General features: G+C 37.4%; 5 protein-coding genes and 1 long non-coding RNA gene across 6 annotated transcripts in view; 3 read left to right on the top strand and 3 right to left on the bottom strand.

Annotated features, from left to right (window-relative positions):
- Positions 1-187: 187 nt before the first annotated feature.
- Positions 188-6086, bottom strand: LOC110688478 (tetraketide alpha-pyrone reductase 1-like). The gene is made up of 3 exons (XM_021865239.1): positions 5039-6086; positions 3498-3847; positions 188-709 (listed from the first exon to the last, which is right to left on the bottom strand). Exons 1-3 carry the CDS (start codon positions 5531-5533, stop codon positions 547-549), a joined length of 1008 nt encoding a protein of 335 aa, XP_021720931.1. The 5' UTR covers positions 5534-6086; the 3' UTR covers positions 188-546.
- Positions 6087-6758: 672 nt separating this feature from the next.
- Positions 6759-8306, top strand: LOC110687375. The gene is made up of 2 exons (XR_002504433.1): positions 6759-6907; positions 7991-8306. It is a non-coding gene; the product is annotated as an uncharacterized LOC110687375 (long non-coding RNA).
- Positions 8307-10529: 2223 nt separating this feature from the next.
- On the top strand, positions 10530-12594 carry LOC110688469. Its single transcript, XM_021865228.1, has 2 exons — positions 10530-11187; positions 12175-12594. Exons 1-2 carry the CDS (start codon positions 11119-11121, stop codon positions 12520-12522), a joined length of 417 nt encoding a protein of 138 aa, XP_021720920.1. The 5' UTR covers positions 10530-11118; the 3' UTR covers positions 12523-12594.
- Positions 12538-13497, top strand: LOC110687184 (protein MAIN-LIKE 1-like). Its single transcript, XM_021863800.1, has 2 exons — positions 12538-13003; positions 13094-13497. The coding sequence occupies exons 1-2, from the start codon at positions 12538-12540 to the stop codon at positions 13495-13497; spliced, it is 870 nt and encodes a 289-aa protein (XP_021719492.1).
- A 4818-nt stretch (positions 13498-18315) lies between these two features.
- LOC110687175 (protein MAIN-LIKE 1-like) lies at positions 18316-19275 on the bottom strand. Its single transcript, XM_021863791.1, has 3 exons — positions 19092-19275; positions 18810-18941; positions 18316-18719 (listed from the first exon to the last, which is right to left on the bottom strand). The coding sequence occupies exons 1-3, from the start codon at positions 19273-19275 to the stop codon at positions 18316-18318; spliced, it is 720 nt and encodes a 239-aa protein (XP_021719483.1).
- A 4234-nt stretch (positions 19276-23509) lies between these two features.
- The window catches only part of LOC110688461 (protein farnesyltransferase subunit beta-like), a 35055-nt gene continuing 32368 nt past the window's right edge, over positions 23510-26196 (bottom strand). The window contains 3 exon segments of the mRNA XM_021865217.1: positions 23510-23825; positions 24909-25036; positions 25855-26011. Coding sequence (XP_021720909.1) covers positions 23589-23825; positions 24909-25036; positions 25855-26011 — 522 coding nt within the window. The 3' untranslated portion in view covers positions 23510-23588.

The raw sequence follows: 26196 nt of genomic DNA, 5'->3' as shown, positions 1-26196 counted from the left end.
GAAGTTGATAGAAGTCATTAATAATTGGGTGACTGACCCTAAACCGAGGTTTGGACTATCTGCTGATTATCGCGATGCTCTTACAGGGATATCATGTGGGGAGCCCTAGATTTCAATGAAACTGGACATGAAATTTGCACAAAATATAAAACCAACGTTAGTACAGTAATAGGAATCCATAGAACAATTATCGCTAAATACAATTTTTATTAGTAATGTCAGTAGCTTTTCATTAACAAATCATTAGTACAGGATGATTATGAATCGCAATGAAACAGATCAAACTAATTATTAGCGAAAAAGAAATTTATTATTCTTAGGATAGTAACAGAAAATAGACGGGAAGACTAAGACTCATACGAGTTGATTATTTTAGTTGACTGTTTCTAAAACTACGGAGACTTTACTTCTCTGGAGCATCTATGAGACTATGAGCTTGGAGTTTGTTTATCCTTGAATCCTAGGCCATCAAGCCCACTATTATTGTCTTCCGTGTTGCTTCTAACTGCATCAAAATACAGGAAGAGGTTAAATTTTTAACTGCAACTATGATTCTGCTTTTTGTATATCCAAGAGACCTTTGGCCTTCAAGCTGTCTACTGTCTCCTGTATTGCTTCTTTGAGTGGTGTAAAAACTAGGCCAAGATTGATCAATCTCTTGGCTGCATCTCTGCATGCCACCAGACCTGGTTGGGTTTCTTCAGTAAACCTGACATTTCGAAGCAGTTCAATTAAAAGCAAAGGTTATTAAGCCTCAAACGCTAAAATTGAAAAGAAGATATTGAGGTAAAGCAACAAGAGTACATAAATTGCAAGTAACAATGCTTTCCATCAACATAACTTTTCTTAGTTCAAAACCTTTTCGCACTTTCCTAGTTTTTGAGTTTTTCATGCCGTTTCCAGACCATAAGGGTATGTAGACAGAGATAAACATTTCTCAAGGAACCTTCCCAACTACTTTTGAGTTTACTTCCTGGTGAAAATCCTAGTAAAATGATTTTTACACTCTCCTAATGTACATAATACCACATGCATTACCAACAAAATTTTAGTAATATCTAAATTTATCATCTTCCTATAATTCTTTCAAACAAATCTTCCATGTAAGATCATATTCATTCTTGCAGTTATTAGTCAGAAAAAAATTACCTCTTATCAAGTTGCTACATGTTTTCACAAGATTAAGAGAGAAAAAAGTTCAAATATTAATCCATAAAAGTATATAAATACAGCAGCGCTGAAAATGATAAAATCGTCAAGTCAGCTAAAATCTTTAGTTTTACAGAATCACAGATTGCCAACCAAGTGTTACAACATGGGTTATTGTATTAACAACACATATTATAGGACAGTTTAGATAAGTAGTGGAATTTAAAAGTTTAGAAGACATGTTATAATGTAGAGAAAATTAGGGTCGAATTCTTAGGATGATGTTATAATGTTATCCACTAGGTCTAGAAAAACCAAAGCTTTAGGCTAGGCTCACAACTGCAAAATCAGAGTTAAATACATGAAATGTGAAAAGTGTTACTCTTGTAAAGTTGTTGGTCTTTTTCTTTCCTAATTAAATGATTTAATGAATAGTACTAGATCAAGGACCAAATCAGCAGCAGTGAAGATTAGATATAATAATGCTAAAATTAGCCTTATTAGAAGCATAAATGCAGGGAAGGAAGGTTACAAAAGAACTCAAAGGAACAACGAAAAGGTTTTATTTGTAATGGTAACATCAATCATCATATGGCCCAAAAATTCCTTACGAAGTCAAATGAGTGTTTTTGATGAAAAGCACTATACCACTACAATTTCAAACATCATTTACTCAACTTATATTTGCTATCTTAAAAAAAGAAAGGGGTTTGCAACATTCCACATGGTCCATAAAGTAATCCAGCATTTTTTTGTGTGTGTTTTCGCTTTCTGGGAATGTTGGTGGTGCTGTGCAGTGACCACATGATATCTGGTGTGTAGTGGCTTGCCAAAAGCAAAGAAATTAAGCTGCTAAGTAAAATGATCCGAAAATCTCTAGAGATCTACACTAACAATCATAATGAAACTGCTGAAATGAAAGCCAAGCCCATATCTTTACTTCTTGCCATTTAAAATTTGGGGAAAAAAATAATAATAATAATAATAATTTAAAAAACACCAAGAATTGCTTAGGGGAAAAAACAGAAAGAGACAGGGACGGAGATATCAGAATATGTATTAGAATAAACAAGATGGAAGAAATAAACATGTGGAACGATTGTTCCCCTGAACAAAACAATACAGGCTTAATAAAATGAATCGCACCTTGTGTCAGTCACGAATAATCATACAATAGGCCAACAGACAGACCAGAGGAACACAAAACAGACCACACAAACACAGGTAAACAATTAGCAACAACTTCTCAGTGGATATCTCAACATTTTTTGATCTCCTATCAAACCATATGCACCAAAACATATATCAGGCAATATGACATTACATCATCTTCTCCTCATCTTAGTCAAAACAAACTTGTAGATCCTAAGGGGATACTAAATTACCCAGAAAACCAACATCACAGAATGCACCGCTAAACAACCTTCCCTACAGATGGTGAGTATCAAGTATCAACTAAACAAAGATATGTATGCCCACAATTCACGACTTTCCATGAGATTAACAAACAGAAAATCCTGAACGATCCTTAAATCTAACGCGTGGCTTATATTTAGAACCTTATATCTCCAATATACAAGCACCAATGACTTCTGATAACACTATGAGGAAATGGGGGAATGAACAATACCATTTAACTATTCAAATAACATGAAGGACGATCCATACTGCAAAGCCTTCCATCGAAATTAAGAGGACCACCCAAAGTGCTAGATACTATTCTAAAGTCATGCTGATCTTAACTACAAAGAATCAGGATTTTAATTAATAGGAAAATATTTCAAGACATAGAAGCCATGTACTTCAGTCTCCTAATGCCTTCCCATTATTGAAAAAAGGTTAAATAAATCAAAACTACATTCACACCAATCACATGACATTGTTTTAGAATACTAGATAAGCTTATGGGTTAGATATTCAACTATTTGCCCCTCAGACCACAGCACAACTGATTCTTTATCATGCTCATTGCTTTCATCGACAAAAAGAGGCAATTTAATCACCTCTTTGTAGGTAAAGTGTTGAAGGAAATCTACGCTGTGGTGAAATCAAGAGTGAGAAACATAATATGAAAGAAAGCAGCCGAAGGCTACAGATATTGGCTTAATACTCTTTAGCTTTCTGCTACTCGGTCTTTCTGTAACAATCCTGTATTCTCTACTATGTCTGCTTTTGTCTTCTGTCTTTCTAGTTGTTTAAGCGTCTAGAGGGGAAGGGGATCATTCGTAGAAAGTTTGTCATCTTTCTAGATTCCTTAGGTTATATTACTAGATTTATCAGTGAGAATACTACATACCAAAAACCTAATAACAAAATAATAATAACTATAGAAAGGTGATAAAATAGACCTGTAAATCGGGTACCCAGGGAAGAGTGCAGAGACTTTAGCGGCAAAATCACCAAACTGGTAGATACCATTAGTGCAAAGGTACCTGCCAGAAGCAGCAGGGGTCTCAAACAACAGGACTTGAGCTCTTGCCACATCTTTAACGTGCACTGCTCCTAACCAGTGATACTCCTGAGTCTCTTCCGATCCCTGAAGCAGCTGTTGCAGAACAGCACAGCTCGCATTCAAGCCTGGCTGCAGCAGCTTGCCAAGACACGTAGCTGGATTAATAGCCACCACATCTAGACCATGCTTTTCTGAGAATTCCCAGGCAGCCTTTTCTGCCAGTGTTTTAGATATTGAGTACCATTTCTGTGATACGCAAACATAAACACAACCAAATCAGCAAACGCAATGAAGTTAAGACAATGAACATCTGCTTAAATGAAATGGTTAAACATAATCACTTGATCATGTAAAATTAGGTGATAGGGATCCAATAGCTTAGGTATAAGCCCCTTCCTTTGTGAGAAAAAGTGTAACATCTCTTTAATCATCTAATAGTAAAATTATGAAAAATTATTACATTGAAAATATAATTGAGATAAATCTAAAAACATCCCACGAAGTATATATACTAACACTTGTTGTATGCTAATAAATGAATTTGGTCAAATTGTAGCATGTGAATAATGTCAAAACATTACATTCAACCTGCAATGAAGGGGATTTTATCATACGGAGTATCAAACAAATTAATTAAATTCAAATAACTACAGATAAGTCTAGACAAATTAACTTCATATCAGTTTAGACGTGACGATTGCAGATACAATAAAGTTTATATTACAATTTCACACCAAATAAAAATACTTCATACAATTTAAGTTTTTTTTATAACTTCAAATAAGTTAGACAATAGATATTAAATCAAATAGCACCTTAACAAGATATCACTAACCCTATAAGTACAATAATTTAGACATTTTAAGGGGACACCGCTACCTCCCTTTCGCTTATACCATAGATATATATATCCAAATAACAATTTTTACATCTAAATGATTACAATTAGATTCCCCCTTTGGCCCTTTCTCATCAAAACTCAAACATTCCTCACTTTAATTTTCCTATTGTTTTAAGCTTCAATCATTACATTCCCTTGATTATGTAATTCAATAATCTTAAAATAACCAAAAACTAATACAAGTTTTTCCGACATACATTAGAACCTCTGGTGGTGCACGTGCAATCACAGCTAACTATATTCCCAATTAGCATATATTATTGTATATTCCACAAATTAATTGATAAAAAACAATACAAACAAGTTAAATCCCACAAAAAAAAATTGATAAAAAAAATACGACAAGCTTAATTGGTTAAAGTCGTGAGAGATCAATCATATGAACGTCAATAAACATTTTTACTAATGAGATCATTAAAACTGAGTCCTATGTACGATAGATTACATGTTCAGATCCCTCACTTTCATTGGTAAATTTGTATTGCGTACCGTATTCGAATTTAAATTAAACACAAATTTGAGTAGGGGAAGGGAACCTGATGAGAACGGCAATAGTGAAGATCAGTCCAAGAAGACTCATCAAAAGGCAAAGAAGAAGACCAAGCAGGATTAGGAACCATAGCAGAAATAGAAGAAGTAAGCACCACCCTTTTCACCCCATGTTTCTTAGAAGCTTCTAGAACATTAAGAGTACCCTTAACAGCAGGGTCCACAAGCTCAGACTGTGGGTCCTCAGGATCCTCCAAAGTACAAGGGGATGCCACGTGGAAGACCCCATGGCATCCTTCAACAGCCCTCGAAACAGCGTCGTAGTCGACGATATCGGCTTCGAATATTTGTATGGTGGGAGGAGGAATAGAGGAAGGGAGGAGATATAGAAGGTGAGAGGAAGAAGAGTTGGGGAAGATGGAGCAGTTGATGGTTGTGTAGCCGGATTCAATGAGGCTCTTCACAAGGTATGTGCCAATGAAACCGTTTGCTCCTGTTACGCATACTGCTGCCTTTTTGTTGGAGATGGGAGAAGATGACATTTTCTGGTGGGTAAATTGAATGTTGATTTTCTGTTTGTTTGTTTTTGAGTGGAATTCGGCACAGCTGATATTTTAACTGAGAAACTCCATGTAATGCGGTAAATGTTTATGGGGCAGTTAATATGAGGGATATGGATAAGAGATTTAACGAGAGATGATAAGTATAAGGATAAGGATAAATACACCTTTTTTTTTCTGAACTGCTATTCGTCGTTCGCAAATTACTGGGTGACGTTCACATTTTTACTTGAAATAACATTTTTGCCCTTGTGGGTATTTTATCTATTTAAGGGTCCACCATGGGTAAATTTAGTTACCGACAACATTAAAAACATTACCGACCCACCACTTGTGTTAAAAAAATCCCGAGCATTAAAAATCCCGGTTCCACCATTGTACGGTAATCCCGAGGAATTTAAAAATCCCGGGCCAGAAAAGGAAAGTGTGCGGAGTGATGTTTTACGATGGACGACGACAACGTTCACACGCCGGAGGGTTCGACGGAAGAATCTGTAAGTATTTCGGAATTTATTTATTTTTGTAAATAGGACATCCGCTTGTTTTTTCCGGAAATCTGGGGGAGATCCGCCCAAAATTTCCGGATGTCCCTAATTACATCCGGAAATTTCATCCGGATTTGTACATCAGCCTGAAATTTCCGGATGTTATTGGGGACATCCGGAAATTTTGGGCGGATCTCCCCCAGATTTCCGGAAAAAACAAGCGGATGTTTATCATTTTCCAATATTTAATTATGTTGTATGCTTGATTGTTAGTTGTTGTTTGCCTTGTTGCTGCTTATCACCCTTCTACTCTCTTTCTTTATCTACATTTTTTTTCCTTACCCCCCCCCCCTCTCTTTTTACACACTTTATTTACCTTTTTTTTTACACTAACCCAACCCTTTCTTTCCAATCGATGTATAATAAAAGCGAGAACAGGAGTGACACATGTCATCTCCTTATCCAAGATCAAGAAGCCCACTTAAAAACTCCATGATTCATGGTCAGGTTGCTCAATTTTTAGAAGCTCTTGGGTTCACTACTTTCGCTCTCAAGTCCGAATTTGAGACATTCCTCACATGGGCATATGTTTAAAGCTCATATATATGTCTAATTCTGGAATTGGAATTAGTTTAGGAATTTTTTCGTAGTCAGATAGGCTTTCCTTATGCTTGCTGTTAACTTAATGCTCGTTATTCTTATTATAAGCACGTAAGATTAAACTGGTGGTTGTATATCTGCAGGCCTACAAGATGTTCCTGATGTTGCTAACCTGTCTGATATCGGTTTTAAATTTGTCAAACGTTCAGCCAATATTGGACCCCTCTTTCACAACTTCGCTCTGCAGCAATATATAATTCTTTGTTCTCAGGTAGTTTTTAAATTGGGGGATTTCTTGGTATGGTTTAATTAATTATATTATTTTTGAGTTGTTGCCATAGGTACTAGACAGTAGAGCCTACTAGTAGCATGGTTGCCTGGTATAGGGATATATATTTTTCAGCATTTATAGTAACATGAGGAGTATAATTTTCTGATAGACAACTCATAGAAGTAGGGTAACTTCCATATATTCTAACATTATAACCTTTTTTTTTTTTTTTCACTTTGGGCCTTCCATAAATATTCTTTCTCTTGTGCTTGTAGAGGTGAGATTGCAGACATTGCTCAAGGCAGGATTATTGGGTTGTCATATTTGTACTGCATAAAACGCTCCATCTATTATACAAGTCCATCTATATATCACAAAAGCTAGTTATGTAAAGTTTATGAATAGTATTAAAAGTCAAAACTTATTAACTTAAAATATTTAGTATAACAAAAAAAGAAAATCACTGTGTGAAATAGGCATGGAACATGAAATCTTTTCCTCAAACCCCTTGATACATCGCCATACTGGCATAAGCTATCTAATGAGAATTTAAGACGCATCTAATTGACATGGAAATGTTAAGTGCATGTCGTCTATATGAACAAAAGTTCTAAGTTGAGGTCACCCAATTGGAATTTTGGGCTGCCTCTCGCTTGTTTGAGGTAGCTGCATATAGTCAGTCATAGATCTGTGTATTAAATCAGTGGAGAATTTTGCAGCTGATGCTTTTATGCTAATCAAGGTTGTGTCAATGTGTCATGGTGGTAGATAGAGGACATGTGTTTTGATAATATGAAATAGTTTTGTTGAAATTACATCCATCTGAAAAATATCAATTGATCTAGTGATTTGGTAAAGCTATCTTCTTTTCCCACCCCTCCTCAGGAGATGGAAAATAGAGGAAAGGAAAAAGTGATAATATGCTTGCTTTTCACATTTGTTATGTATTAAGATATTTTAGAAATAAATTCCTGGTAACTATCTTTAACACCTTCGATTATCCTGAACTCTTTCACAGAGGTGGCATAATTGTTGAAGTGATTTTTTTCCCCTCAAATAAGTGAATGTGATTTATTGGTGCAGATTATGGATGGAGGATTTAGAGACAAGCCTGGAAAGAGCAGAGACTTCTACCACACATGTTATTGTTTAAGTGGTCTTTCAGTGTGCCAGTATATCAGTTTGAAGGATGCTGACTCTTTGCCTACGGCGCAAGAAGTGCTTGGTCCATATTCAAATCTCTTAGAACCAATACACCCTTTGTATAATGTAGTCCTTGACCGTTACTACAATGTTCATGAGTTCTTCTCACAATTGTAGAGTAGCAGGTGATAATCTTCTGAATATTAGAAGCCATTGAGATAAGAGGAGTGAGGGACAGAGAAAGGTTTATTGCAAATTAGTTTGAGTTAATGTATAATTAGGCGCAATCCAACGATCTAATGTTAAGTTGTTTGTATATTATGATGAGTATGGTCATTTACCAAATGCTGCAAGTTGTTTTAGGTGTATTTTAAGTTGTCAAAATAGGGTATCTGATAGACCAATACCCAAGATTGGATAAGAGTGTCCACTACAAGAAATAGAATGGTGAATTTACCTTGTTGAAATTGTTAGAACACAATATATCTAACAATATAATTCGATTGACAACAACAATGATATGGTTTTCACAATCTGGTATTAACAGAAGATTTTATGGCTATGACTTCAATGTTTATAAGTATTTTTTTGACAATAATGTTTATAAGTATTTGATTAACTTGATTTACTTAAATGACTTAGTGTGACACTAGTTATATGTCTAACCATGCTTATTAGGGGGTGTTCTGTTTTTATGTAGAGTGATGTGAATCTGAAATGCAAAATGAACCATGATTGTATCAGGTTGGAACTTGAATCCGGAAATATTATTTATTTGTGATTAGTTTTTTCTATAATTTGATACCTGAACGAAGTGCATCTGATCTGTGGGCGTATAGGCCCTATGTGAGGGCATAATACATTTGTAAAGGTATTTTTAGAACTAAAATGGTATTTTTTTTGTGTAGCACTATGCTTATATATAATACCACTAGATTATAGGTTTTCTTTGTAGTACTATTATCTCACAATGGTGTAATATTTGATGCACTATTTACATATTTATTTGTATTATTAGAAAAATATTTGTACCATTACACCATTTAATGATACTACTTACCTATTTAGTGGTACATATGTTAAAATTTATGACTTTGTCATCTTATTTGTTGCATAAAATATAGGCTTAGGCTCCAAGAGTTTTCCACCTGAATGTTTGTTAAGAGCTATACCCAACCCATATTGAGCTATTAAAACCCATACCTTCCCATATTGAGCTATTATGAAATACCCATTTGACCTAGGCACCTCTTTTGATGAATTTTGGTATGTTATTAACTAGGCTTTAAACATGTGTTAGCATATTATAGGACTAATTAATAAGAGGATCTAGATTTAAAAAAGGTTTGGACTCAAAAAGGGGATTCAGATCATCTTTCATTACATTTCGAAATTCGTACACTTCAACTTTAATCTAGGCTGAAATGTACTGTAAATTTTTATCTTATCATTACAATTTGGTTACGGAACATTTTACCAAAAGTAGATGCCTACAGATCATATGATTTGATGTATATATGTTGAATTGGATACTAGCAACTCTGATTTGTTGCTTTTAGGGATTGAATTTGATGTTGTTGATCCCATTAGGGGTGCTAAACCTTCTAGCCGAGCCCGAATAGTAGTATGCTCGGCTCGAGCTCGTTTATCTCAAAGCAAGCTCGGCTCGAGCTCCAAGCTCGACGAGCTTTAGAAATACAAGCTCGGCTCGAACTCGTGACTCTATACGCAGGTTCGGCTCGGTTCGAAGCTCGGCTCGAGATCTTGATTTTTTTTTGGTTTGAGCTCGAATTCAGCTTGGTTTAAGGCCGATGACGAGGTGTAGGACTGGGCTAGTGGTGATGACGAGCATGCGGTGGACCGGTGGTGTGTTGATGGAAGCCATGTTACATTGAGATGGAGATGTTTTTGATGCAAGTAGTTTAACAGAGGAGAGAGTAAAGAGCTTCTAATGTTAGGAGTAGGCCGTAGGGGAGCACAGGAGAGAGAATCTAAGAAAAGAGTTTGGGTTTTCTTTCAAGTTTATTTATGAAAGGCCTAAAGGTATGCGTGCAAAGCTGGGCTTTTATTTTTGGGTCGAAATAAACACACACATGTAATTAGATTTGGTTGATAGTTTTGTTTTTGGTTCTTAACCAGATTTTAAATCTTCATACTTAAATTTAAATAAAAACAATAGTTTATTTTTCTAAATTACACTACGTATATTGTAATTGAGCCTGTTCACCGGCTTTCGAGCCGAGCTTTGACTTGCTCGGCTCTGCTCGTTAAGGTTTCGAGTCGAACTCAAATTCGAGTCAAGCCTCATCGAATTGAGCTTTGACCGAACTGAGCTCGAATAGTTCACGAATAGCTCAGTCTCATTATCACCCCTATCCATATATATCAATTAATTAATTGAATTTTTTTGAATTAACAGTATACGCAATCAAACTATATCAATTACTCTAAAATAATTGATTTAATTTTCATGTTTACATGGAAAGAAGATTAACCTTATTATTTGAAAAAAAAATTAACAAATAAATTAATTTAGTAATAGTGCAATACACGTTAAAAACTCCTAGAATAACATGGACAATTAAATTAAAGACATTTGTATATGGAGTATATTTGGATTGTAATAAGGGACAGGATAGGATAAAAAACCACATTATCTCTCCATTTCTATACCAAAATTTTCATGATAAGAGATAAAAAATGAGTTTTAAAAGATTAAAAAAGAAATTAAAAGACTATCATCCCTTAATGAAATTAAAAGACAAAAAAAAAAAAAAAAGGGTGTTGTTAAACGTCGTTTGCATTTTACTAGGTGACGTTCACATTTTTTACATGAATTTCCTAAATTGCCCTCCGTATATAAATACTCGATAAAGTAAGTTAGGGCTTTACGAGACATTTCCCATCTCACAAAATCACTCTTTGACACTTTCTCTCTCTAAAACCTTCCAAAAAATCAGAAATTTTGAAAAAAAAAAAAATCAGAAATTTTTTTTTTAAAAAAAACCAAAATAGTTGAAGGCTACTCAAATACAAGCAAATCTTGCAATCAAACGTTGAATCCGACAATGGCAGACCGACGGAGTATTAGGCTGACGTTTGGTGGTCGTGGTGGCGGCGTTAGCGGCGGCGAGCCGGTGAGGTTTTTTTTGTTTTAAATTTTTGAATTTTGAAAAAAAAAAAAAATTCTGGACAAGGGGACTTCCACCCAGAAATTCCGGAAGTCCAGGGGAGCTTCCGGAAATTTCAGGCGGAAGTGGGGTTTCCGCCTGAAATTTCCGGAAGTTCCCCTGGACTTCCGGATTTTCTGGGCGGAAGTCCAGTTTCCAGGTTTTTTTTTTTATTTTTTATTTTTCTGTTATTCCCCCTTTTTTTTTTTCTTTCTATTTTTCCCCTTTTTTTTTTTTGGTTTTTGTGTTTTTGTGTTTTTCCACCTTTTTTTTTTTTTTTTTTTTCTGTTTTTCCTTTGTTTTTTAATTTATGTTTTTCTTATTTTTTTTTGTCCTCGATTTTGTTGATTTGGTGCATGTTTTAATTTGAAAATATTTGTGTCCTTCATTTATTTTTATTTTTTTTTGAAGTAATTTGTGTCCTTCATTTGTGGTATTAAAATAATTTTTTTCTTGATTTAGTTTTGCAATAGTTATTGATATGTAATTTTTGTTGATTTAGTTTTATAATAATTATAGTTTTACAATAATTATAGTTTAGCATTAAAGTAAGTTTGTTGTTGCTATGTATTGTTATTGTTATGTAAATTTGGTTTGGTTTGTATTGGTTTTTGCTGCTGTTGTTGTTATGTATTATGGTTGTTTACTTAAATTGTTGTTATTGTTATTGTAATTGTTTTTTTTATTGGGTTGTCGTTGTTGCGTTTAAATTTTGGCAGTTTTGTGGTTAATTATAGTTTTGATTTGGTCTGTTATTGTGTTGAAATTATTTGTAGTGTGTTAGTGTGTTGTTATTGTTAGTAGTGTATTAGTATTGTAAGAATAATATTATTGTTATTATTTGTAATGCTGTTATTATTGTTTATTTGATTTGATTTATTATAGTTTTGATTTGATTTTTTTGACTATGAATTATTATTGAAATATGATTTTGTACTTATTTTTTTAATGCAGATTGAGGGTTCTGGTCCTCGTCATGCAAGATCAAGACGTTTGAATGCGTCTGTTAGGAGGGAGTTAGGTGGTGCAGGACCTTCACATGCACCGTTTCAGCATGAGCAGCAGTATGGGACTGCTGGTGCTTGGTCGGGGGAGCACCAGTCACAGGGGAGCGCCCCCATGTATTCGTCTACTGGAGTGCCTTCATCAGATGAGGATGAGGATGAAGATCGAGGAAGTCAATCTGCTGGAGATGCACAGTACGACCCTCAGGATTACCGTACTGTGTATAGGGGTGACCATGGGAGATATGTTAGCAGTAGTGAACCAGGTCAAGCTTCTACCAGCTCGTCAGAGTCATGAGTGGTGCAGGAGCCGATGCCAGGTGGGCCTGAGGATGGTACCGTTATTCCGAGTTTTGGGGGTCACGTGTCTGCCTACATATTGGGTGGGCAGGAGCGAAACGTGCTGCGGTGTTTGAGCAGGACACAGTTGTGTTCTGAATTGGGTAACTGGCGCGCTCGTCTTCCGCCGGAGCACCTGGAACCGATTGATGGCACTGGTCTATCTCATTTACCCGGGATCATGTTCCGGCGATTTGACTGGCCCTTAATTTCTGCTTTTGTTGAGAGATGGCAGCCAGACACGAACACGTTTCACATGCCTTTTGGGGAGATCACGATCATGCTACATGATGTGTATCATATTCTAGGGCTTCGTGTCGACGGTTCCATGGTTTCCACTACTCCTAGCACGGACGTTTTACGGGACGCGTGCTCGGTTACCTTGGATATGACTGAGGAAGAGCTGAATGAGAAGTGTGGTACCAAAACCGTATGGCAAGGTAGTGGGGTCCTGACTGAGAGGATAGTGGAGTCGACCTTGGAGGCGTAGAGGCCCTTCAGTTTCCATTACAGGGCGTACCTGTGGTTAGTACTCGGCGGTTGTTTGTTTTTGGACAAGAGTGGAAACCGTACTCATCCTTCCTTCTTCAACGAGCTGTTTGTTGAGGATGTTCAGATTAGTGAGTACTCCTGGGGTTCTGCTGTGCTAGCATACATGTACCGACAATTGGGTACAACATCACGAAGAGATGCTGATTCTATCGCTGGCTGCCTTACGCTTCTGCAGGCATGGATCTACGAGTACTTTCCGTGTTTCCAGCCTCAGCAGGGGACCTTGACCAGAGAGCTTGCTATTCCTCATGCGTCCGCCTGGGATGTTGGATCGGGGTGCCCTAACAAGAGCATGGAGCGCCTTCTCGCTTTTCGGGCTAGGTTGGATCATTTGACTGACAATGAAGTTAACTGGCTACCGTACGGAGTTGATCCAGCATGACGCGTGCCTGCTACTCTTTTCATTGGCTGCATCCAGTATCGTAGCATCATTGAGCCATACATGCCTGATCGAGTGGTTCGGCAACTTGGATACGTCCAGGGCATTCCACCAGCCATTATCAGGCCTGAGAAGGCTAAGAGACCGACGAACTTGAAGATGTATCGGGTTGACGTTCCGCCAGAGATGACATCTGTGATGTGGACTTGGTTTGTCCCTGGTATGTCTTTTAGTGTCGTGGTTGGTGCCCTCAGCAGACTTGGTGGTGGTGCTCCTACAGTCGGTCCTGGTTACATGCAGTGGCTGTACCGATTTTCTCATCCACGTGTTTCTCCAGTTGCGTCATCACATGAGAGTCGCACACTGCCAGAGAGAACTAACACGGATTACGTAAGTAGTTGTATTTTTTGGTATAATTTAATAAGTTGCTATTTTAATATGTTGTTTATAATATGTTGTTTTTAAAATCCGATTTTTTTAATATGTTGTTTTTAATATGTTGTTTTTTTTAAAAAAAACTTGTGATTTATTTAATATGTTGTTTTTTTTAATTTAAGTGGATGGGTCGGTCTATGGAGGTCATCAACAGGACCCTGGAGGAGTATCCGAGCCTATCGCGTGATACAAGAGCAATGGCTGAGGCGCTACGAGCTGATTGGAGGGCGATGATGGGGTTGTGAACTTCCTGTTTTTTTTTTATTTCCCTTGTACGCATTTCGTTTATGTACTATTTATTCGTCACGTACTTTAAGTATTGAACAACTGTTTTGGTGGTTTTGTAAATATTTTGTTTAATTAAGTTCAATTCGTTGCAAATTACATAACGACAACTGTTTAACATAAATGAAAGTATAACAACATGTTCACTATCAAATTAAGGCATCCCACATGTTCCTTCTAGCTTCGTAACGCTGATCCCAACCGTCAACACTTGGGTCGTGGTGCTCGGTCCACCAACCTGCAACCGGGGGAAGTGGCGAATCAGGTGCAAGTTCAATACAAATAAAATGTGAGGCCCCAACTGTAGCGATGACAAACTCTCGCTCCGGTGCTGTGACCCCCCTTCTTGCCCGCAACGGCAATATCGTAGGCATGGGTAGTAGCAAGTTGGTGTTTAGCCTACACCAAGAATAATAACCGCTGCGTTGAACCAAGTCGCAATAGGAAATAAATCTTGTATTGCAACCATCCAATGACGGGAATCAACCGCCCCACCGTCCCATCGAATACGCTGCACATTGATCTCAAGTCTTCCAAGCCCATAAATCCTCTCATATAGGGCTCGATAACCGAGGACCTCATTCGCTATTGTCTCTCGAGCGTCATACCATCGGCCTTGATCACCGAAGAAGAACTCGGCCACACAACGAAACCCACAGTTCCCATCGCCAATGACATCCTTCCATCCTGTGATGTAAGGCAACATCGGCCCTGGAAGCATGTGTCGATAACGGCTTTGGCTCATGTCGTTTACATCTCTTGCACAAATGTAGGTTTTAGTTAATAGTTTAGTGAACGCTGATTTATGTGAAAAACACAACACTCAATCGTACCTGTTTGTCGTGCGCCGTGTTCAGTGTGTTGGCGGTTTACATGTTCAAAATAAGAACGATCACGTCTTGTATCATTGTTTCTTGGTCGACCACGAACCCGGTGGTTTACAGCAGGCTCTCTGAGATCGGAATGATCCGGATGCAGCTCCTCTTCAATGATGCGAGACACGTTTCGAAGAACAGCAAGATCACTATCAAACACCTCCTCCATCAGAGAACGAAAATGTGCGGCATCCTCGGTCGAGTCATTGCCAGGCACCGTCCCACCATCTCCAGAACCAATAACCAAGGTCCTCCAAAACGGGTGAATTTGCCTTATGTACAATCCTGTCCCAGCTCTCAACTCTGCAATTGCTGGTGTTGCCATAATGTAGAACTTGGTTTGTCCAAAATGTCACGAACTTCGTTTTATGACAAAGCCATGTGTTCTCTACATATTGTATCACTGCTGGAAAACTTGCCCACTTATCTTTCATGTTTTCTACAGCGGCCTCATAATCTTCCTCGGTTGCAGCGTCCATGATACGTTTCCATTTTCCGTTTTTGAAAGACGCACCGATTTTCTTGCTTTTGAACATAACAGTGACCCGAGCCTCCACATCTTTGTTAATGTGCCATCAACAAAGTAAGTGCGAGGTTCCTGGAAACACTTCCCTCAATGCAGCACATAGCCCAAGCTCACAGTCTATCAAGAAAACCGACGGCTCCTTATTATACCCAATCACGTCTCTCAACCTCTGCAAAACCCATCGATAGCTTGCCGTGCTCTCGTTATTATTGTCATTAGTATTATTATTGTTATTGTTATTATTATTATTATTATTATTATTGTTATTATTATTATTATTATTATTGTTATTATTATTATTATTATTATTGTTATTATTAATAATAATAATAATAATAATAATAACAATAACAATAATAATACTAATGACAATAATAACGAGAGCACGGCAAGCTATCGATGGGTTTTGCAGAGGTTGAGAGACGTGATTGGGTATAATAAGGAGCCGTCGGTTTTCTTGATAGACTGTGAGCTTGGGCTATGTGCTGCATTGAGGGAAGTGTTTCCAGGAACCTCGCACTTACTTTGTTGATGGCACATTAACAAAGATGTGGAGGCTCGGGTCACTGTTATGTTCAAAAGCAAGAAAATCGGTGCGTCTTTCAAAAACGGAAAATGGAAACGTATCATGGACGCTGCAACCGAGGAAGATTATGAGGCCGCTGTAGAAAACATGAAAGATAAGTGGGCAAGTTTTCCAGCAGTGATACAATATGTAGAGAACACATGGCTTTGTCATAAAACGAAGTTCGTGACATTTTGGACAAACCAAGTTCTACATTATGGCAACACCAGCAATTGCAGAGTTGAGAGCTGGGACAGGATTGTACATAAGGCAAATTCACCCGTTTTGGAGGACCTTGGTTATTGGTTCTGGAGATGGTGGGACGGTGCCTGGCAATGACTCGACCGAGGATGCCGCACATTTTCGTTCTCTGATGGAGGAGGTGTTTGATAGTGATCTTGCTGTTCTTCGAAACGTGTCTCGCATCATTGAAGAGGAGCTGCATCCGGATCATTCCGATCTCAGAGAGCCTGCTGTAAACCACCGGGTTCGTGGTCGACCAAGAAACAATGATACAAGACGTGATCGTTCTTATTTTGAACATGTAAACCGCCAACACACTGAACACGGCGCACGACAAACAGGTACGATTGAGTGTTGTGTTTTTCACATAAATCAGCGTTCACTAAACTATTAACTAAAACCTACATTTGTGCAAGAGATGTAAACGACATGAGCCAAAGCCGTTATCGACACATGCTTCCAGGGCCGATGTTGCCTTACATCACAGGATGGAAGGATGTCATTGGCGATGGGAACTGTGGGTTTCGTTGTGTGGCCGAGTTCTTCTTCGGTGATCAAGGCCGATGGTATGACGCTCGAGAGACAATAGCGAATGAGGTCCTCGGTTATCGAGCCCTATATGAGAGGATTTATGGGCTTGGAAGACTTGAGATCAATGTGCAGCGTATTCGATGGGACGGTGGGGCGGTTGATTCCCGTCATTGGATGGTTGCAATACAAGATTTATTTCCTATTGCGACTTGGTTCAACGCAGCGGTTATTATTCTTGGTGTAGGCTAAACACCAACTTGCTACTACCCATGCCTACGATATTGCCGTTGCGGGCAAGAAGGGGGGTCACAGCACCGGAGCGAGAGTTTGTCATCGCTACAGTTGGGGCCTCACATTTTATTTGTATTGAACTTGCACCTGATTCGCCACTTCCCCCGGTTGCAGGTTGGTGGACCGAGCACCACGACCCAAGTGTTGACGGTTGGGATCAGCGTTACGAAGCTAGAAGGAACATGTGGGATGCCTTAATTTGATAGTGAACATGTTGTTATACTTTCATTTATGTTAAACAGTTGTCGTTATGTAATTTGCAACGAATTGAACTTAATTAAACAAAATATTTACAAAACCACCAAAACAGTTGTTCAATACTTAAAGTACGTGACGAATAAATAGTACATAAACGAAATGCGTACAAGGGAAATAAAAAAAAAACAGGAAGTTCACAACCCCATCATCGCCCTCCAATCAGCTCGTAGCGCCTCAGCCATTGCTCTTGTATCACGCGATAGGCTCGGATACTCCTCCAGGGTCCTGTTGATGACCTCCATAGACCGACCCATCCACTTAAATTAAAAAAAAACAACATATTAAATAAATCACAAGTTTTTTTTAAAAAAAACAACATATTAAAAACAACATATTAAAAAAATCGGATTTTAAAAACAACATATTATAAACAACATATTAAAATAGCAACTTATTAAATTATACCAAAAAATACAACTACTTACGTAATCCGTGTTAGTTCTCTCTGGCAGTGTGCGACTCTCATGTGATGACGCAACTGGAGAAACACGTGGATGAGAAAATCGGTACAGCCACTGCATGTAACCAGGACCGACTGTAGGAGCACCACCACCAAGTCTGCTGAGGGCACCAACCACGACACTAAAAGACATACCAGGGACAAACCAAGTCCACATCACAGATGTCATCTCTGGCGGAACGTCAACCCGATACATCTTCAAGTTCGTCGGTCTCTTAGCCTTCTCAGGCCTGATAATGGCTGGTGGAATGCCCTGGACGTATCCAAGTTGCCGAACCACTCGATCAGGCATGTATGGCTCAATGATGCTACGATACTGGATGCAGCCAATGAAAAGAGTAGCAGGCACGCGTCATGCTGGATCAACTCCGTACGGTAGCCAGTTAACTTCATTGTCAGTCAAATGATCCAACCTAGCCCGAAAAGCGAGAAGGCGCTCCATGCTCTTGTTAGGGCACCCCGATCCAACATCCCAGGCGGACGCATGAGGAATAGCAAGCTCTCTGGTCAAGGTCCCCTGCTGAGGCTGGAAACACGGAAAGTACTCGTAGATCCATGCCTGCAGAAGCGTAAGGCAGCCAGCGATAGAATCAGCATCTCTTCGTGATGTTGTACCCAATTGTCGGTACATGTATGCTAGCACAGCAGAACCCCAGGAGTACTCACTAATCTGAACATCCTCAACAAACAGCTCGTTGAAGAAGGAAGGATGAGTACGGTTTCCACTCTTGTCCAAAAACAAACAACCGCCGAGTACTAACCACAGGTACGCCCTGTAATGGAAACTGAAGGGCCTCTACGCCTCCAAGGTCGACTCCACTATCCTCTCAGTCAGGACCCCACTACCTTGCCATACGGTTTTGGTACCACACTTCTCATTCAGCTCTTCCTCAGTCATATCCAAGGTAACCGAGCACGCGTCCCGTAAAACGTCCGTGCTAGGAGTAGTGGAAACCATGGAACCGTCGACACGAAGCCCTAGAATATGATACACATCATGTAGCATGATCGTGATCTCCCCAAAAGGCATGTGAAACGTGTTCGTGTCTGGCTGCCATCTCTCAACAAAAGCAGAAATTAAGGGCCAGTCAAATCAACGGAACATGATCCCGGGTAAATGAGATAGACCAGTGCCATCAATCGGTTCCAGGTGCTCCGGCGGAAGATGAGCGCGCCAGTTACCCAATTCAGAACACAACTGTGTCCTGCTCAAACACCGCAGCACGTTTCGCTCCTGCCCACCCCATATGTAGGCAGACACGTGACCCCCAAAACTCGGAATAACGGTACCATCCTCAGGCCCACCTGGCATCGGCTCCTGCACCACTCATGACTCTGACGAGCTGGTAGAAGCTTGACCTGGTTCACTACTGCTAACATATCTCCCATGGTCACCCCTATACACAGTACGGTAATCCTGAGGGTCGTACTGTGCATCTCCAGCAGATTGACTTCCTCGATCTTCATCCTCATCCTCATCTGATGAAGGCACTCCAGTAGACGAATACATGGGGGCGCTCCCCTGTGACTGGTGCTCCCCCGACCAAGCACCAGCAGTCCCATACTGCTGCTCATGCTGAAACGGTGCATGTGAAGGTCCTGCACCACCTAACTCCCTCCTAACAGACGCATTCAAACGTCTTGATCTTGCATGACGAGGACCAGAACCCTCAATCTGCATTAAAAAAATAAGTACAAAATCATATTTCAATAATAATTCATAGTCAAAAAAATCAAATCAAAACTATAATAAATCAAATCAAATAAACAATAATAACAGCATTACAAATAATAACAATAATATTATTCTTACAATACTAATACACTACTAACAATAACAACACACTAACACACTACAAATAATTTCAACACAATAACAGACCAAATCAAAACTATAATTAACCACAAAACTGCCAAAATTTAAACGCAACAACGACAACCCAATAAAAAAAACAATTACAATAACAATAACAACAATTTAAGTAAACAACCATAATACATAACAACAACAGCAGCAAAAACCAATACAAACCAAACCAAATTTACACAACAATAACAATACATAGCAACAACAAACTTACTTTAATGCTAAACTATAATTATTGTAAAACTATAATTATTATAAAACTAAATCAACAAAAATTACATATCAATAACTATTGCAAAACTAAATCAAGAAAAAAATTATTTTAATACCACAAATGAAGGACACAAATTACTTCAAAAAAAAATAAAAATAAATGAAGGACACAAATATTTTCAAATTAAAACATGCACCAAATCAACAAAATCGAGGACAAAAAAAAATAAGAAAAACATAAATTAAAAAACAAAGGAAAAACAGAAAAAAAAAAAAAAAAAAAAAAAAGGTGGAAAAACAGAAAAACACAAAAACCAAAAAAAAAAAAGGGGAAAAATAGAAAGAAAAAAAAAAGGGGGAATAACAGAAAAATAAAAAATAAAAAAAAAAAACCTGGAAACTGGACTTCCGCCCAGAAAATCCGGAAGTCCAGGGGAACTTCCGGGAATTTCAGGCGGAAACCCCACTTCCGCCTGAAATTTCCGGAAGCTCCCCTGGACTTCCGGAATTTCTGGGTGGAAGTCCCCTTGTCCAGAATTTTTTTTTTTTTTTCAAAATTCAAAAATTTAAAACAAAAAAAACCTCACTGGCTCGCCGCCGCTAACGCCGCCACCACGACCACCAAACGTCAGCCTAATACTCCGTCGGTCTGCCATTGTCGGATTCAACGTTTGATTGCAAGATTTGCTTGTATTTGAGTAGCCTTCAACTATTTTGGTTTTTTAAAAAAAAAAATTTCTGATTTTTTTTTTTTCAAAATTTCTGATTTTTTGGAAGGTTTTAGAGAGAGAAAGTGTCAAAGAGTGATTTTGTGAGATGGGAAATGTCTCGTAAAGCCCTAACTTACTTTATCGAGTATTTATATACGGAGGGCAATTTAGGAAATTCATGTAAAAAATGTGAACGTCACCTAGTAAAATGCAAACGACGTTTAACAACACCTTTTTTTTTTTTTTTTTGTCTTTTAATTTCATTAAGGGATGATAGTCTTTTAATTTCTTTTTTAATCTTTTAAAACTCATTTTTTATCTCTTATCATGAAAATTTTGGTATAGAAATGGAGAGATAATGTGGTTTTTTATCCTATCCTGTCCCTTATTACAATCCAAATATACTCCATATACAAATGTCTTTAATTTAATTGTCCATGTTATTCTAGGAGTTTTTAACGTGTATTGCACTATTACTAAATTAATTTATTTGTTAATTTTTTTTTCAAATAATAAGGTTAATCTTCTTTCCATGTAAACATGAAAATTAAATCAATTATTTTAGAGTAATTGATATAGTTTGATTGCGTATACTGTTAATTCAAAAAAATTCAATTAATTAATTGATATATATGGATAGGGGTGATAATGAGACTGAGCTATTCGTGAACTATTCGAGCTCAGTTCGGTCAAAGCTCAATTCGATGAGGCTTGACTCGAATTTGAGTTCGACTCGAAACCTTAACGAGCAGAGCCGAGCAAGTCAAAGCTCGGCTCGAAAGCCGGTGAACAGGCTCAATTACAATATACGTAGTGTAATTTAGAAAAATAAACTATTGTTTTTATTTAAATTTAAGTATGAAGATTTAAAATCTGGTTAAGAACCAAAAACAAAACTATCAACCAAATCTAATTACATGTGTGTGTTTATTTCGACCCAAAAATAAAAGCCCAGCTTTGCACGCATACCTTTAGGCCTTTCATAAATAAACTTGAAAGAAAACCCAAACTCTTTTCTTAGATTCTCTCTCCTGTGCTCCCCTACGGCCTACTCCTAACATTAGAAGCTCTTTACTCTCTCCTCTGTTAAACTACTTGCATCAAAAACATCTCCATCTCAATGTAACATGGCTTCCATCAACACACCACCGGTCCACCGCATGCTCGTCATCACCACTAGCCCAGTCCTACACCTCGTCATCGGCCTTAAACCAAGCTGAATTCGAGCTCAAACCAAAAAAAAATCAAGATCTCGAGCCGAGCTTCGAACCGAGCCGAACCTGCGTATAGAGTCACGAGTTCGAGCCGAGCTTGTATTTCTAAAGCTCGTCGAGCTTGGAGCTCGAGCCGAGCTTGCTTTGAGATAAACGAGCTCGAGCCGAGCATACTACTATTCGGGCTCGGCTAGAAGGTTTAGCACCCCTAATGGGATCAACAACATCAAATTCAATCCCTAAAAGCAACAAATCAGAGTTGCTAGTATCCAATTCAACATATATACATCAAATCATATGATCTGTAGGCATCTACTTTTGGTAAAATGTTCCGTAACCAAATTGTAATGATAAGATAAAAATTTACAGTACATTTCAGCCTAGATTAAAGTTGAAGTGTACGAATTTCGAAATGTAATGAAAGATGATCTGAATCCCCTTTTTGAGTCCAAACCTTTTTTAAATCTAGATCCTCTTATTAATTAGTCCTATAATATGCTAACACATGTTTAAAGCCTAGTTAATAACATACCAAAATTCATCAAAAGAGGTGCCTAGGTCAAATGGGTATTTCATAATAGCTCAATATGGGAAGGTATGGGTTTTAATAGCTCAATATGGGTTGGGTATAGCTCTTAACAAACATTCAGGTGGAAAACTCTTGGAGCCTAAGCCTATATTTTATGCAACAAATAAGATGACAAAGTCATAAATTTTAACATATGTACCACTAAATAGGTAAGTAGTATCATTAAATGGTGTAATGGTACAAATATTTTTCTAATAATACAAATAAATATGTAAATAGTGCATCAAATATTACACCATTGTGAGATAATAGTACTACAAAGAAAACCTATAATCTAGTGGTATTATATATAAGCATAGTGCTACACAAAAAAAATACCATTTTAGTTCTAAAAATACCTTTACAAATGTATTATGCCCTCACATAGGGCCTATACGCCCACAGATCAGATGCACTTCGTTCAGGTATCAAATTATAGAAAAAACTAATCACAAATAAATAATATTTCCGGATTCAAGTTCCAACCTGATACAATCATGGTTCATTTTGCATTTCAGATTCACATCACTCTACATAAAAACAGAACACCCCCTAATAAGCATGGTTAGACATATAACTAGTGTCACACTAAGTCATTTAAGTAAATCAAGTTAATCAAATACTTATAAACATTATTGTCAAAAAAATACTTATAAACATTGAAGTCATAGCCATAAAATCTTCTGTTAATACCAGATTGTGAAAACCATATCATTGTTGTTGTCAATCGAATTATATTGTTAGATATATTGTGTTCTAACAATTTCAACAAGGTAAATTCACCATTCTATTTCTTGTAGTGGACACTCTTATCCAATCTTGGGTATTGGTCTATCAGATACCCTATTTTGACAACTTAAAATACACCTAAAACAACTTGCAGCATTTGGTAAATGACCATACTCATCATAATATACAAACAACTTAACATTAGATCGTTGGATTGCGCCTAATTATACATTAACTCAAACTAATTTGCAATAAACCTTTCTCTGTCCCTCACTCCTCTTATCTCAATGGCTTCTAATATTCAGAAGATTATCACCTGCTACTCTACAATTGTGAGAAGAACTCATGAACATTGTAGTAACGGTCAAGGACTACATTATACAAAGGGTGTATTGGTTCTAAGAGATTTGAATATGGACCAAGCACTTCTTGCGCCGTAGGCAAAGAGTCAGCATCCTTCAAACTGATATACTGGCACACTGAAAGACCACTTAAACAATAACATGTGTGGTAGAAGTCTCTGCTCTTTCCAGGCTTGTCTCTAAATCCTCCATCCATAATCTGCACCAATAAATCACATTCACTTATTTGAGGGGAAAAAAATCACTTCAACAATTATGCCACCTCTGTGAAAGAGTTCAGGATAATCGAAGGTGTTAAAGATAGTTACCAGGAATTTATTTCTAAAATATCTTAATACATAACAAATGTGAAAAGCAAGCATATTATCACTTTTTCCTTTCCTCTATTTTCCATCTCCTGAGGAGGGGTGGGAAAAGAAGATAGCTTTACCAAATCACTAGATCAATTGATATTTTTCAGATGGATGTAATTTCAACAAAACTATTTCATATTATCAAAACACATGTCCTCTATCTACCACCATGACACATTGACACAACCTTGATTAGCATAAAAGCATCAGCTGCAAAATTCTCCACTGATTTAATACACAGATCTATGACTGACTATATGCAGCTACCTCAAACAAGCGAGAGGCAGCCCAAAATTCCAATTGGGTGACCTCAACTTAGAACTTTTGTTCATATAGACGACATGCACTTAACATTTCCATGTCAATTAGATGCGTCTTAAATTCTCATTAGATAGCTTATGCCAGTATGGCGATGTATCAAGGGGTTTGAGGAAAAGATTTCATGTTCCATGCCTATTTCACACAGTGATTTTCTTTTTTTGTTATACTAAATATTTTAAGTTAATAAGTTTTGACTTTTAATACTATTCATAAACTTTACATAACTAGCTTTTGTGATATATAGATGGACTTGTATAATAGATGGAGCGTTTTATGCAGTACAAATATGACAACCCAATAATCCTGCCTTGAGCAATGTCTGCAATCTCACCTCTACAAGCACAAGAGAAAGAATATTTATGGAAGGCCCAAAGTGAAAAAAAAAAAAAAAGGTTATAATGTTAGAATATATGGAAGTTACCCTACTTCTATGAGTTGTCTATCAGAAAATTATACTCCTCATGTTACTATAAATGCTGAAAAATATATATCCCTATACCAGGCAACCATGCTACTAGTAGGCTCTACTGTCTAGTACCTATGGCAACAACTCAAAAATAATATAATTAATTAAACCATACCAAGAAATCCCCCAATTTAAAAACTACCTGAGAACAAAGAATTATATATTGCTGCAGAGCGAAGTTGTGAAAGAGGGGTCCAATATTGGCTGAACGTTTGACAAATTTAAAACCGATATCAGACAGGTTAGCAACATCAGGAACATCTTGTAGGCCTGCAGATATACAACCACCAGTTTAATCTTACGTGCTTATAATAAGAATAACGAGCATTAAGTTAACAGCAAGCATAAGGAAAGCCTATCTGACTACGAAAAAATTCCTAAACTAATTCCAATTCCAGAATTAGACATATATATGAGCTTTAAACATATGCCCATGTGAGGAATGTCTCAAATTCGGACTTGAGAGCGAAAGTAGTGAACCCAAGAGCTTCTAAAAATTGAGCAACCTGACCATGAATCATGGAGTTTTTAAGTGGGCTTCTTGATCTTGGATAAGGAGATGACATGTGTCACTCCTGTTCTCGCTTTTATTATACATCGATTGGAAAGAAAGGGTTGGGTTAGTGTAAAAAAAAAGGTAAATAAAGTGTGTAAAAAGAGAGGGGGGGGGGGTAAGGAAAAAAAATGTAGATAAAGAAAGAGAGTAGAAGGGTGATAAGCAGCAACAAGGCAAACAACAACTAACAATCAAGCATACAACATAATTAAATATTGGAAAATGATAAACATAGCCCTCTATGTATAAGAAGCTCAAAAAGGAAATATTATTAATTACACAGATCTACGCGTGATTTTGTCATGAATTCCCAACTTAATTCCATTTTGGAAAGTATATTTAATGTTAAAGCATAACCTTAAGGGCTACATATATCATTCCCTTAAATATTATAGTGTAAAGAGGGGTAAGACAGTAATAGGGGTTTTCCAAAATGGAATATAGTGAAAGCATTGTTTCAAGAACTTTCAGAAATGATAGTACAAAAGACTGAATATGTGACATAAAAAGACAAAACCAGGAATATCCTCACCTTTTTGTCCAATGTGGCTACTATCCATTTGACATATCTCCTCAGGTAAGTTAAGAAATCTTTTGGAAGAACCCTTTTCATGCTGTCTACAACGCATCATATCCAACTGCTCCTCGATAATTTGCAGCAACCTTTGAATTAGTGGAAAGATACCTCCCTTGAACCAGATAATACATGTCAGTTCCTTGTATGAAATAATAAAAATAAAAAATATAAGGAAATTTTGACATTTGCTACCACTAAAATGACCCTCTTTCACATTTGCTACCTGTTTAATTTTTTATTTTATTTTACTACCACCCAAATCCCAAAATTATAGATATCATTACCTGTTGCCTTATG

This window comes from Chenopodium quinoa, unplaced genomic scaffold (genome assembly GCF_001683475.1).
Source record: "Chenopodium quinoa cultivar QQ74 unplaced genomic scaffold, ASM168347v1, whole genome shotgun sequence".
In the NCBI taxonomy this organism is placed as follows: domain Eukaryota; kingdom Viridiplantae; phylum Streptophyta; class Magnoliopsida; order Caryophyllales; family Amaranthaceae; genus Chenopodium; species Chenopodium quinoa.
The sequence above is the reverse complement of the archived record's forward strand: the minus strand, read 5'-3'. Positions and strand labels throughout refer to the sequence as shown.

Bases quoted from the DNA above. Each gene is read 5' to 3' on its own strand.
- LOC110687175 (XM_021863791.1), bottom strand. From the start codon at position 19,275: ATGCCAGGTGGGCCTGAGGATGGTACCGTTATTCCGAGTTTTGGGGGT. The intron at 18,942-19,091 runs GTCTATCTCATT...ATCATATTCTAG, and splicing joins GGAACCGATTGATGGCACTG to GGCTTCGTGTCGACGGTTCC. The intron at 18,720-18,809 runs GTAGTGGGGTCC...ACCTGTGGTTAG, and splicing joins TACCAAAACCGTATGGCAAG to TACTCGGCGGTTGTTTGTTT.
- LOC110688469 (XM_021865228.1), top strand. From the start codon at position 11,119: ATGGCAGACCGACGGAGTATTAGGCTGACGTTTGGTGGTCGTGGTGGC. The intron at 11,188-12,174 runs GTGAGGTTTTTT...TTTTTAATGCAG, and splicing joins GCGTTAGCGGCGGCGAGCCG to ATTGAGGGTTCTGGTCCTCG.
- LOC110687184 (XM_021863800.1), top strand. From the start codon at position 12,538: ATGCCAGGTGGGCCTGAGGATGGTACCGTTATTCCGAGTTTTGGGGGT. The intron at 13,004-13,093 runs GTAGTGGGGTCC...ACCTGTGGTTAG, and splicing joins TACCAAAACCGTATGGCAAG to TACTCGGCGGTTGTTTGTTT.
- LOC110688478 (XM_021865239.1), bottom strand. From the start codon at position 5,533: ATGTCATCTTCTCCCATCTCCAACAAAAAGGCAGCAGTATGCGTAACA. The intron at 3,848-5,038 runs GTTCCCTTCCCC...TGCGTATCACAG, and splicing joins ACTATTGCCGTTCTCATCAG to AAATGGTACTCAATATCTAA. The intron at 710-3,497 runs GTCTATTTTATC...TCGAAATGTCAG, and splicing joins CCTGGGTACCCGATTTACAG to GTTTACTGAAGAAACCCAAC.